The sequence below is a fragment of the Anomaloglossus baeobatrachus genome, chromosome 7 (assembly GCF_048569485.1).
Source record: "Anomaloglossus baeobatrachus isolate aAnoBae1 chromosome 7, aAnoBae1.hap1, whole genome shotgun sequence".
Classification (NCBI taxonomy): domain Eukaryota; kingdom Metazoa; phylum Chordata; class Amphibia; order Anura; family Aromobatidae; genus Anomaloglossus; species Anomaloglossus baeobatrachus.
In genome coordinates, this window is record NC_134359.1 from 143,278,128 (window position 1) to 143,291,640 (window position 13,513).

At 42.7% G+C, this 13,513-nt stretch overlaps 1 protein-coding gene across 1 annotated transcript in view; it reads left to right on the forward strand.

Annotated features, from left to right (window-relative positions):
- The window catches only part of VPS16 (VPS16 core subunit of CORVET and HOPS complexes), an 879,114-nt gene that overhangs the window by 608,785 nt on the left and 256,816 nt on the right, over nucleotides 1-13,513 (forward strand). Inside the window, exons 18-19 of the mRNA XM_075319712.1 lie at nucleotides 3,076-3,173; nucleotides 11,770-11,877. Of these exons, the coding sequence (XP_075175827.1) occupies nucleotides 3,076-3,173; nucleotides 11,770-11,877 (206 nt within the window). The remainder of the gene's footprint in view (nucleotides 1-3,075; nucleotides 3,174-11,769; nucleotides 11,878-13,513) is intronic.

A 13,513-nucleotide genomic window follows, 5' to 3' on the forward strand; every position in this document is an offset into this window, starting at 1 on the left:
TGTGCGCGACGGGCAGCGATATGCCCGTGTCGCACAAACGATGAGGGCGGGTGCGCACGCTAGCGATATTGGTACCGATATCGCTAGCGTTTAAAGCCCCCTTAAGACTATCACAGAGCAGGTGCATTTATACGGAGACTTGATTACACACAGGTGGCTTATATTTTTCATCATCAGTCATTTAGGACAACATTGAATCATTCAGAGATCCTCAATGAACTTTTGGAGTGAGTTTGCTGCACTGAAAGTAAAGGGGATGAATAATATTGCACGCCCCACTTTTCAGTTTTTTATTTTTAAAAAAGTTTAAAATAAGCTAAAAATTTTGTTCAACTTCACAATTGTGTCCCACTTGTTGATTCTTCACTATTAATCTTTATATTTGAAGCCTGAAATTGGGTAAAGGTTGACAAATTCAAGGGGGCCGAATTCTTTCGCAAGGCACTGTATATAACCAATGCAAGACAGGTAGAGGTAAAGCGATTCTGGCCCAACGTGGCCCTTAAGCTGGGGTCACACTAAACGACAGTGACAACGACGTCGCTGTTACGTCACCATTTTCTGTGACGTAGCAGCGACCTTGTAAGTCGCTGTTATGATCGCTGCTTAGCTGTCAAACACAGCAGCCGAAGCAGCGATCATAACGACGCGAGTCGATGTGCTGCAACATGTGCAGAGAGCAGGGAGCCGCGCACACTGAGCACTGGCTCCCTGCTCTCCTAGCTACAGTACACATCGGGTTAATTACACGGTGTACTGCAGCTACATGTGCAGAGAGCAGGGAGCCGCGCACACTGCTTAGCGCTGGCTCCTTGCTCTCCTAGCTACAGTACACATCGGGTTAATTACACGATGTGTACTGCAGCTACATGTGCAGAGAGCAGGAGCCGGCGCTGGCAGCGTGAGAGCGGCGGAGGCTGGTAACGAAGGTAAATATCGGGTAACCACCTTGGTTACCCGATGTTTACCTTGGTTACACCTTACCGCAGCTGCCAGATGCCGGCTCCTGCTCCCTGCTCGCTTCATTTCGTCGCTCTCTCGCTGTCACACACAGCGATCTGTGCGTCACAGCGGGAGAGCGACGACCAAAAAATGAAGCTGGACATTCAGCAACGAGCGGCGACCTCACAGCAGGGGCCAGCTCGTTGCTGGATGCCACACACAGCGACAGCGACGGGATGTCGCTGCAACGTCACAGAAAATGGTGACGTAGCAGCGACGTCGTTGTCGTTGTGTGTGACACCACCTTTAGTCTAAACCAGATAAAACCCTAAACCAGGAAGAATATATAGCTGCAAGTTCTCCGCCCATCTAGATAACTGAACACACCTGCGTATTAAATTTGTTTCACAATACATCCCCAAACTACAATTATATAATATATACAAAAACATATACAGTCATATGGAATTTAATACACCATAACATCAATTTCAGCGAAAAGAAAAAAAAATCTCTATTTTTTCCTTTTTTTTTCTTCTTCTCTCTTTCTCTCTTTTTTAGTAGTGCAAAATCAAATCAGTCCTTTTGTTAAGGCTGGTGGGGTAGGATGTGTTTAGCATCAAAATTCAGTATGATTCCCTATTCAGACGTGCTCATCTCCAATCTCCACCACGATTTGGTCTGTTAACCCTTTCAATAGTGTAAACTGACAGTGATGATATATCTCCTAAATGTCCCTGCGAAAAATGTTTGGAGAGATTAGAGGGGATAGGAACACTTTCATCACAAGAATCTCTGCTATACTCTTTAACCCTTTGCTTCAGTTTTAAGGTTGTACAACCCACATAAGAAAAAATGCAAGTATTACATATATCCCGGTATACTACATATTTAGAACTACAAGTTCATAAACTTTTTCAATGAATACTGTTGACTGTACTGTCAATCAAATCATCTACTTTATCAGTCTTCTTGCTGAATTTGATGTTATAGTGTATTACATTCCATATGATTGTATATGTTTTTGTAACTATTATATGATCATAGTTTAGGCATGTATTATGAAATAAATTTAGTCCGAAATAAGTTTAGCCGATGCTAGAGATGTGGAGCATGATAGCACCCGCCCCCATCGTAAGGCCGATATGTGGTGATCGCTGCCGTAGCGAACATTATCGCTACGGCAGCGTCACATGCCCATACCTGCCTAGCGACGTCGCTATGACTGGCAAACCGCCTGCTTTCCAAGGGGGCGGTTCGATCGGCGTCACAGCGACGTCACTAAGCAACCGCCCAATCAAAGCGGAGGGGCGGAGATGAGTGGGAAGAACATCCCGCCCACCTTCTTCCTTCCTCATTGCTGGCGGGACGCAGGTAAGGAGAAGTTCCTCGTTCCTGCGGCGTCGCACGTAGCGTAGCGCTGCCGCAGGAACGAGGAACAACTTCGCCCAAGCGACAGTAACGATAATTGGGAAGGGACCCCCATGTCACCGATGAGCGATTTTGAACGTTTTTGCGACGATTCAAAATCGCTCATAGGAGTCACACACAACGAGATCGCTACAGCGACCGGATGTGCGTCACAAATTCCGTGACCCCAACGAGATCGCTGTAGCGATATTGTAGCGTGTAAAGCCACCTTTAGGGTCATGTTGGGCCAGAAACTTGTTACCTTTGCCTGTTTTGCACTAGTGTATATATATATATATATATATATATATATATATATGTATATGTATATGTATATATATATATATATATATATATATATATATATATATGCATCCACTTACCTTCTTCCTTTTATGCCGTTTTGTATTAAATAAATTCAAACACAATCTTACGGATTTGTGCTGGTACTGTTTCTACTTTCTAATTATTTCATATACAAACATAAGTAACAGTAACTGTTACTTATGTTTGTATATAAACCTTTGTATATAAATCTTTATGTTTGTGTATAAACCTTAAAGCACTGCGGAATTTGTTGACGCTATAGAAATAATAATTATTATTATGACAGACAAATGTTCAATAATTTACCAAGTTATAAAATGTCAGGTTTTGTAACTTACATCAATTTATAAAGTTTTCAAAACCCCAAAATGTGACAATTTTTTTTTGTTGTTCTAGTTTACACTGTTGTGTCCTATATGAAACATGAGTTTAACCGTGGAGATTTCTTCATGACCTTACAGAACCATCCAATTGCCCTCAGTTTGTACAGACAGGTAATGCTATATAATAGTTTTTGTTTTGTTTTGTTTTTTTATCAAATTGTACACAATAAATGACAGCGTTGCAGAATGTGTTTGCTTTATATATACTGATTTCTCTTTGCTCTCCATTTGATTTTTTTCTTTTACTGTTTTTTTTTCATTTATTTGCCCTTCCCCCTGTTCATGTTTTTGTTTCCTGATGTAGAATGGCAGCATTACTTCTGTCACCACCTTGAAAAGCTCTTTGCATATTTATTCTTAAGATTAGTGGAAGCTGCATGTAACTATGGTATGGCATGTGGAGCATCCTAAATACTATTATTATAACCACATACTATAAGTCTATTAGTGTGTAGTAGAACTAAACATCCCAGACCTCCATGGATCATACTTTAATTTATAGCCACCCTAATGAATTATGTATAATGTATATTCGTATTAAGCTGGGTTCACACATAGCGACAGCGACGTCGCTGTTATGTCACCATTTTCTGTGACGCAACAGTGACCTTGTAAGTCGCTGTTATGATCGCTGCTTAGCTGTCAAACATAGCAGAAGCAGCAGCGATCATAACTGCATGCGTCGCTGTGCTACATGTGCAGAGAGCAGGGAGCCACGCACACTACTTAGCGCTGGCTCCCTGCACTCCTAGCTACAGTACACATTGGGTTAATTACCCGATGTGTACTACAGCTACATCTGCAGAGAGCAGGGAGCCGCGCACACTGCTTAGCGTTGGCTCCCTGCACTCCTAGCTACAGTACACATCGGGTTAATTACCCGATGTGTACTGCAGCTACATCTGCAGAGAGCAGGGAGCCGCGCACATTGCTTAGCGCTGGCTCCCCTGCACTCCTAGCTACAGTACACATCGGGTTAATTACCCGATGTGTACTGCAGCTACATGTGCAGAGAGCAGGGAGCTGCGCACACTGCTTTGCGCTGGCTCCCTGCACTCCTAGCTACAGTACACATCGGGTTAATTACCTGATGTGTACTGCAACTACATGTGCATAGAGCAGGGAGCCGCGCACTGGCAGCGAGAGCGTTACGATGGTAAATATCGGGTAACCAGGGAAAGGTCTTCCCTTGGTTACCCGATGTTTACCCTGGTTACAGCTTACCGCAGCTGCCAGATGCCGCCTCCTGCTCCCTGCTCGCTTTATTTTGTCGCTCTCTCGCTGTCACACACAGCGATGTGTGCGTCACAGCGGGAGAGCGACGACCAAAAAATGAAGCTGGACATTTAGCAACGACCGGCGACCTCACAGCAGGGGCCAGGTCATTGCTGGATGTCACACACAGCGACAGCGATGGGACGTCGCTACAACGTCACAGAAAATGGTGACGTAGCAGCGACGTCATTGTCGTCGTCGCTGTGTGTGACACCACCCTTAATCTCTTCATCTCCTTGGACTAGTAGAGATATTAGGTAAAGATTTTTAACCATTGTAGCTCAAGCTTCTGCAGTGTGGTAAGAATGGTAATAGTGTGCTGTCCATAGTATAAACCTACATCACACACATTTCCAAAGCTGAAAACCTGTATCATCTGAGGCATTTTCTCATGAAAGCTGTGGAATGCAAATAAAATAGATACTCCACTTTAATAATCTTTTCCCTTATTGTAGGTGTCAATGGCATTTCTGAAACATGTTCGCTAATGTTTAATGACTTCAGGATAGATCATACTAAATACATTTTTGGATCAAGTTAACAAATCTCCATAACACCATATTAGTCATAATAGCAACTGAGTTCCGGATTAGGACCACTCAGTCACAAGCAAAAAAACTCCATGTTAAATATAAAGACAGGAGGAATTGGAGTTTCAAAATGCACATAATTTTATTGAACAAAAATAGGAGGGGTTTTGGGAATCGCACATAAAAACAAGGTAAAAAACATACAGTGAGAACGGCGACTGGGAAAAGAGATGGCACTAATGACGTACTATTTAAAAGAAATGTGCATATATGACATTTTACAGTAAATAATTATAAATGATATTGAGAGCATAAGTGTTTTTCAAAATATTGCACAGTAGTTTACATGTAAACTGATCCACACATATATAAAGTGCTTAAGTGCATACGAGAGGTCAGTGGATGTCTCCATACAGCATCAAATCATATTATGGCAAAGTATTTAGTGATAGTTCACGGATGCTGTAAATACAGGTAAAACTAGCCTACACATTTATTTCAAAGTGCCAAATGCATATATAAGGAAAAGTTCCAGAGCATAAAGTGGTCTGCGTGCATTAGCCATCACAGCTAAGAAGCTGATTGCACAAAAAGATCATCATATATACAGACGTAATATCATTGGTGCCATATAACTACCTTGAAACACAAAATGCCGATTGTAATAGCCAAAAAAACAGATCCTCAAAGCCCACAAACACGTTTCGCCTAGGGAGCAGGTGTGTCCCACTCACAGCTTCATCAGGGAGGGAAGAGTATCCATGTCTCCAATTGTGTTCCTTTTAAATAGACCGCCCTGGTCTGCCTCTGCTTGCGTCATCCTCCTCAGGTCAGCCATCAGGCAGAACGCGGTGCACACACGGGAGCAGGGACGTGTCATCCGGCTCCCGCGCTTGTGCCGCTGCCATAGAGAAACTGCCAAGCCACCAGCGGCAGAGCAGAGCCGACCGCGCACGCTTACAAAGGACGGCACAAGGAAGGATAAATTGTAGAAATATACTGTAGTTAACGTAACCGGAAAAAGAGAAAAATCATAGTTTCATGAAAATAACTCAAAAGGTCCAAATCTAAATGTGATGGGAAAAAAACACCAAAAATCAAATATGGACCAGGGCAAGAAGATTACATAAATATATACAATATTGGGAAAGAATACATACAAAAGGGAAGAAAAAGGACAAAGATAAAACATAAATGGATGTTAAAAAGTGTGATACTAAGCTGGTGGTAATGAAAAAGATTATTTCTATAGGAATGATGCAAAGCTAATCGTCTTGTTCAGCCCCCCAGGGACCAGAGTGTCCAGGGTGCTGATCCATCTTGCTTCGCATTGGGCCAACTTTCTTTTCAAGTTATCCCCTCTGGACCCTCCGCTAATAGCATCAATCCCCCGGACTGCTAATAAGGACAAATTACAGGCATAAAATGCCTTGAAATGCTGGGATATAGTTTTTAAGAGCGTAACGTCCTCGACTGTTTTGGCTGCCTCAGTGTCGCTCACATGCTCCCTGATCCTAACGTGAAGCTCACATGAGGTGAGCCCCACGTAGAGCAGAGGGCATGGGGCATAATACTCCACATGTGTCGTGCCACATGTGATGTATCATCTAATATCAAAGGTTCTCAGGCCGTCCGGGGAGGTGAAGGTCTTTGTCTGGATCATATTTTTACAGGCAAGACAATGGCCGCATTTATAGCAGCCTAAAAGTGGGCCCTTGATGTTAAATGGGTTCTGGACAGGGGGACATAATGGCTATTTACTAAGATGTCTCTCAGATTCCGGGCATGCCGTGCTGTCATGAGTGGGGCATCAGTCAAAAGGTCCGTTAATATGGGGTCAGATAAGAGGATGGGCCAATGTTTGGCCAGGATATTTCTCATGGTGCCCCACTCATGATTGAACGTCCCGATGAATCTGATTTCAGGGTCTGGAGACTCTCCTCTAGGAACATAAGACGGAAGCCGAGATCTAGGTGTATTTTTAGCTCTCACATAACCCGTTTTAATGATCCTATTGCTATATCCACGATCCTGAAAACGCCACTTGAGGTCAGAGGACTGGGCTTCAAAAATTACGGTCCGATGCGCAAATCCGCCTAATCCTCAGGAACTGTCCAGTCGGTATGGCTCGTATAGTTGAAGGGGTATGGGCAGATGATGCATGCAGCAGAGCGTTGACAGAAGTACTTTTACGAAAGACATCTGTCTGTATTTTTGCCCTGGTCCATATTTGATTTTTGGTGTTTTTGTCCCATAACATTTACATTTAGATCTTACATTTGACCCTTTTTAGTAAGGGAATTCCTCCTTATGGATTCTTTAAGCTTGGATGATGCATCAAATGAATATGAATTTCACCCATTGAAGAATATATACTGTTTATGTAAACAGAATATGGAATCCACCCATTGAACACTATATACATATAAATGGAACTTTGCGCTAAAATTTATATAATGGGTTATATTATTGGAACCTTTTGAGTTATTTTCATGAAACTATGTTTTTTCTCTTTTTCTGGTTACCTTAATTACAGTATATTGCTACAATTTATGCTTCCCTGCGCCGTCCTTTGTACGCGTGCGCGGTTGGCTCTGCCACTGGTGGCTTGGCCATCTCCATGGCAGCAGCGCAGGCGTGGGAGCTGGATGACGCGTCCCTGCTCCTGCACGTGCACCGCGTTCAGCCTGACGGCTGACCCACCCGCGGCGCTGTGATTGGCCGAATGCGCATGCATCATTGAAGAGGATGACGCAAGCGGAGGCAGACCAGGGCGTTCTATTTAAAAGGAACGCAAGTGGAGACATGGATAATCTTCCCATCCCGATGAAGCCGTGAGTGGGACGCACCTGCTCCCTACTTGGCACCAATGATATTACATCTGTATATATGATGATCTTTTTGTGCAATCAGCTACTTACCTATTATGTCTAATGCAAGTAGACCACTTTATGCTTAGGAACTTTTCCTTATATATGTACTTGGCACTTTGAAATAAATGTGTAGGCTAGCTTTACCTGTATTCACAGCATCTGTGAACTATCACTAAATACTTTGCCATAATATGATTTGATACTGTATGGAGACATCCACTGACCTCTTGTATGCACTTAAGCACTTTATATATGTGTGGGTTAGTTTACATGTAAACTACTGTGCAATATTTTGAGAAACACTTATGCTCTTAATATCATTTATAATACTTTACTGTATCATGTGATATATGCACATTTCTTTTGAATACTACGCCATTAGTGCTATCTCTTTTCCCAGTCGCCGTTCTTCTCACTGTATGGTTTTAACTTTTTTTTTTTTTTTAAGTGTGATTCCCAACCCCCCCCCTATTTTTGTTCAATAAAACTGTGTGCATTTTGAAACTCCAATTCCTCCTGTCTTTATAAATACATTTTTGGCTTCTTAAAGATACTACTAATTCTGATATTAATCATTATTCTGTAATAACTAAACAAATCTGGTTACCTAGGTGTAACTCTCATTGGGACGGTGTCCTGACAATTAACATAGGGACAGGACAATATTAGAAATTGATACAGTGCTGGCCAAAAGTATTGGCACCCCTGCAGTTCTGTCAGATAATACTCAGTTTCTTCTTGAAAATTATTGCAATCACAAATTCTTTGATATTATTAACTTCAATTATTTTGCTTGCAATGAAAAAAACACAAAAGAGAATGAAACAAAAATCAAATCATTGATCATTTCACACAAAACTCCAAAAATGGGCCAGACAAAAGTATTGGCACCCTTAGCCTAATACTTGGTTGCACAACCTTTAGCCAAAATATCTGCGAACAACCGCTTCCGGTAACCATCAATGAGTTTCTTACAATGCTCTCCTGGAATTTTAGACCATTCTTTTTTGGCAAACTGCTCCAGGTCCCTAAGATTTGAAGGGTGCCTTCTCCAACCTGCCATTTTGAGATCTCTCCACAGGTGTTCTATGGGATTCAGGTCTGGACTCATTGCTGGCCACTTTAGTAGTCTCCAGTGCTTTCTATCAAACCATTTTCTAGTGCTTTTTGAAGTGTGTTTTGGGTCGTTGTCCTGCTGGAAGACCCATGACCTCTGAGGGAGACCCAACTTTCTCACACTGGGCCCTACATTATGCTGCAAAATTTGTTAGTAGTCTTCAGACTTCATAATGCCATGCACACGGTCAAGCAGTCCAGTGCCAGAGGCAGCAAAGCAACCCCAAAACATCAGGGAACCTCCAACATGTTTGACTGTAGGGACCATGTTCTTTTCTTTGAATGCCTCTTTTTTCTTTCCCTGTAAACTCTGTTGATGGCTTTTCCCAAAAAGCTCTACTTTTGTCTCATCTGACCAGAGAACATTCTTCCAAAACGTTTTAGGCTTTCTCAGGTACGTTTTGGCAAACTCCAACCTGGCTTTTTTTTATGTCTCTGGGTAAGAAGTGGGGTCTTCTTGGGTATCCTACCATACAGTCCCTTTTCATTCAGACGCCGATGGATAGTACGGGTTGTTGTACCCTCGGACTGCAGAGCAGCTTGAACTTGTTTGGATGTTAGTCGAGGTTCTTTATCCACCATCCGCACAATCTTGCGTTGAAATCTCTCGTCAATTTTTCTTTTCCTTCCACACACACAGACACACACACACACAGAGACAGATACACACACTCACAGAGAGACAGAGACACACAGATACACACACACGCAGACACACACACAGAGAGAGAGAGGCAGACAGAGACATACAGAGAGAGAGGGGGAGACGGAGAGACACTTAGTTACTATCCCAGGCAATGTCGGGTGCTACAGCTAGTAATTTATAAAGCGGTGTGTGTGTGTGTGTGTGTGTGTGTGTGTGTGTGTGTGTGTGTGTGTGTGTGTCCACTAAAGGAATCCGCACCGTTGGATTTAAAATCACGAAATTTTGCACAGACACCTCATTTGACTCAGGGAATGTTATAGACTGTTTTGAGGGGAACATTTAACATCGCTCTTTACAGTTATTTACCAAAAAAACCTGCTTACATTAAGGTCAATGGAGCTGGGAGCTATAAGTCATTAATAGGAGCTCTGATTAGTTATAGGCAATGAAGTACATTCTTAGTATAAGACAGCTTACGCGTCAGTATGATTTTGGTTGAGACAGACACACATATATACACACACTCACACACACTCACTCATACAGAGACAGACACACTAAGAGAGACACATAGAGACACACACACAGACACGGAGTGAGACAGAGACACACAAAGACACAGACAGAAACACACAGACACAGAAACAAGGACACACAGACAGAGAGGGTGACAGACACAGACTGGGAAGTGCAGACATAGAGGTAGATAGACAGAGAGTTAGAGAGACAGTTACTATCTTGGGCAATGCCAGGTACTAATGCTAGTATATTATGATGTTCATGTCAACCCCTCTTCTCCCATCTTAAAAATTAAGAAATAAACTTTTTGAACTACACGTATTTGGTATTGCTGTGTTTGTAAAAGTCTGATTTGACAAAATATAAAATTAATTCAATCAGTAAGCTGCGTAATGAGAAAAAAAATTCCACAAAACATCAAAATTGCAGTTTTTCGGTCAACACAACAGCACCAAAAAAGTAATAACAGGATCAAAACATTGTATATAGCGCTATGTGATTATCAATACCAGTATCGTATAGGGATGCAAAAAAAACCCTCACACAGCTCCACAACCCAAAAATTGAAAACATTGCTGTGGGAGAATGGAGATGTAAGCAAATTTTTTTTTTTCTTTACAAATCTCTGATTTTTTTTTGCACCACTTATATAAAACAAAAACTATGCATTTTTGCTATTGTTTTAATTGTACTGATCTGGAGAATCATATTGCCAGGTTATTTTACAGCAATTCAAACAATTTCGAAATTATGCTTTTTTTGCCATTTCGCCTCACTTGGAATTGTTTCCACTTTACAGTACATCATTTGAAACAATGGTTTGTGTCATTCCAAAGGAAAACTCATTCTGCAAAAAAAAACAAAAAATAAAAACATGAGTGTCGATTAAAAAATAAGTTATAACCCTTGGAAGGGGCAGGGAAAGAAATAAAGTGCAAATATGGAAAATAGCCTTCTGGAAGGGTTTAAAGGGGATTTTAATCATTTTTACTAATGGACGGCGACCAAATATACATAGTTGTTAATTCTAAAGCGGGCTTTACACGCTGTGACATCGCTAGCATCGGCTAGCGATGTCGAGCGCGATAGCACCCGCCCCCGTCGTACGTTGCGATATTGTGTGATCGCTGCCGTAGCGAACATTATCGCTACGGCAGCGTCACACACACATACCTGTGCCGCAACGTCGCTATGACCGCCGAACAATACCTCCCTCAAGGGGGAGGTGCGTTCGGCGTCATAGCGACGTCACTGTGGCGTCACTAAGCGGCCGTCCAATAGAAGAGGAGGGGCGGAGATGAGCGGGACGTAACATCCCGCCCACCTCCTTCCTTCCGCATTGCCGGTGGACAGACGTAAGGAGATGTTCGTCGCTCCTGCGGTGTCACACATAGCGATGTGTGCTGCCGCAGGAACGACAAACAACATCACTAAGAAGCAATTAACGATTTTTTGATTCAGGACGACCTCTCTGTGGCGAACGATTTTGGCCACTTTTGCGATCGACTAAGGTCGCTCGTACTTGTGACATGCTGCGATGTCGTTAACGTCGCCAGATGTGCGTCACAAACACCGTGACCCCGACGATAATACGTTAACGATATCGTAGCATGTAAAGCCCGCTTTAGAATATTCAATATGAAATTTTAATACATTACAAATATTTTTTACTCTGTTCACATTGTATTTTCTAATATTTTTTTTCTCTGAACCTTTCTTTTGTGTTTTATTCTAAAAATTACTAACAGTTCTGTAAGCATCAGGAGCCAGAGACCTTAAAAGATCTCTACAATCAAGATGATAACCATCTGGAGCTTGGAAACTTTCATGTTCGTTCAAGTTATTACACAGAAAAGGTATAAATTATGTTTCTTTGTTTTAGAGCAATAATTTAACCCCTTGGAAATGTAGTCATTTTTTGTCAGTCTAGTTGATTGTGTTTGTAGGTTATCATCCGACCTACTTTTTTGTAGGGCTTCTCTAGTGTAGTTTTTTATTTTCTTCCCCTCTAGTTGGGAATCTGAGAGAACATAATTTCTATGCTTAACCTCAAATAGGCGGGAGTATGGTAAATAATCACACTTCAAAGCACCACTCCACTGTTTTTGGGTTTTTTTCAGCACTTAAATGTAAGTCCTCTACCCCGATATACTCCCCTGCCTCTGTTTTCACCCTTTTTCGGCGATGTTCCTAGTAACGTCTGACTGGCCGGAAGTAAGAAGTTATGTCTCAATGCAACTGTATGAGAGCCAGAACGAGGTTCTCGTAGATTTGTGTTGACTTGTGACCCTCCAGTGCACTCCATGAAACACTGGAGATGCTGGCAGGTCACAAATTCTTTGAGACTAACCGGAGCAACACTGGAAAGAAATGAAGACGACCGCATGTTAGTATAGGACAGGTAGGAGGAGACTTAAGGGGGCTTTACACGCTACAATATCGTTAATGAATTATCGTCGGGGTCACGTTGTTTGTAACGCACATCCGGCTTCATTAACGAGATTGCAGCGTGTAACAGCTATGTGCGACCTAAAACGATCGCAAAAGTGCCCAAAACCGTTTGCCGCGGAGAGGTCGTCCTAAAACAAAAATTGTTTACTTCTCATTAGCGATGTTGTTCCTCGTTCCTGCGGCAGCACACATCACTGTGCGTGACACCGCAGGAGCGAGGAACATCTCTTTACCTGCCTCCACCGGCAATGCGGAAGGAAGGAGGTGGGCGGGATGTTACGTCCCGCTCATCTCCGCCCCTCCGCTTATATTGGACGCCTGCCGTGTTATGTCGCTGTGGCGCCGCACAACCAGCCCCCTAGAAAGAAGGCGGATCGCCGGCCAGAGCGACTTCGCAGGGCAGGTAAGCCTTGTGATGATGGAGCGCGATTTTGTGCGTGACGGACAGCAATATGCCCGTGTCGCACAAACGATGGGGGCGGGTACGCACGCTAGCGATATCGGTACCGATATCGCTACTGTGTAAAGCCCCCTTTACAGTTAAAGCATCAATCCAACTGTAAAAAAAAGTAAAATAAAATGCTGGAATGATGCATTAACTATCTCCTCCAGAAAAGCAACATGGACTGGAGACACTTATCCCTCACCTGCATGCAATGTGGTCATCTGTAGTTCTTCACTCCTTCATTGCATGATAGACAGTCTTTCCTTAGCTCCTGCTTAGCAGTGCTTCCATATGTAACTACATCTTGCACTTCAAACCTTCCCCAAGCCCCACAACCATGCTGCCTGCCTTTCTACAAGACAAGTGTCTAGCTCTAAGCTTGCTTATGAGGATGCACTATATGGGACAGTGGGTGGAGTTCTTTCTGTTCATTTTTTGCCCACAAATTGCAGGATTACTTTACCCACCCCTTCCTCTTGTGGATGTGTCCTAATTCTCGTGAGTCCTAATCACTTCTTCAAGTTGAAGTCCATACACAAATGTTGCCTCACTCTTTTTCTGTTTTGCTCAATTCAGGCTTAACTTTCCTCCCACAC